The 390-nt window shown below is 42.9% G+C and overlaps 1 protein-coding gene across 1 annotated transcript in view; it reads left to right on the forward strand.

Moving 5' to 3' along the window:
* Nucleotides 1-332: 332 nt before the first annotated feature.
* LOC105457781 (putative nuclease HARBI1) overlaps nucleotides 333-390 on the forward strand; it is a 12,297-nt gene continuing 12,239 nt past the window's right edge. Inside the window, exon 1 of the mRNA XM_011702640.1 lies at nucleotides 333-336. Within this exon, the coding sequence (XP_011700942.1) occupies nucleotides 333-336 (4 nt within the window). The remainder of the gene's footprint in view (nucleotides 337-390) is intronic.

Below are 390 nucleotides of genomic sequence, written 5' to 3' on the forward strand. Positions count from 1 at the left end.
TTACAACTAATTGTTCCTCGAAAGCGTGTCAAGCAAATTTTGGAAGAGGCGCACGACTCATCTGCAGGAGGCCATTTTGGAGTGAATAAGACCCTAGAGAAAATCAGAAAACGATTTTATTGGGCTATGTGCAAACAAGACGTTAAAGAATGGTGCAGGTCTTGTGTAACCTGTATTTCCAGGAAAGGGCCTCCGGAAAAAGGAAAATCTCCTTTGCAGATTTACAATACTTACACTCCGTTTGAGAGAGTCCAGATGGACATCCTTGGCCCTCTTCCTACGACTGCTTTAGGAAACAGATATTTGCTTGTAATTGTAGACTGTTTCACCAAATGGGTGAGGCTTTCCCAATGAAAAACNTAAGAGCCAGAGCAGTAGCAGAGGTCTTTG

This window comes from Wasmannia auropunctata, unplaced genomic scaffold (assembly GCF_000956235.1).
Source record: "Wasmannia auropunctata unplaced genomic scaffold, wasmannia.A_1.0 LD336103.1, whole genome shotgun sequence".
NCBI lineage: Eukaryota > Metazoa > Arthropoda > Insecta > Hymenoptera > Formicidae > Wasmannia > Wasmannia auropunctata.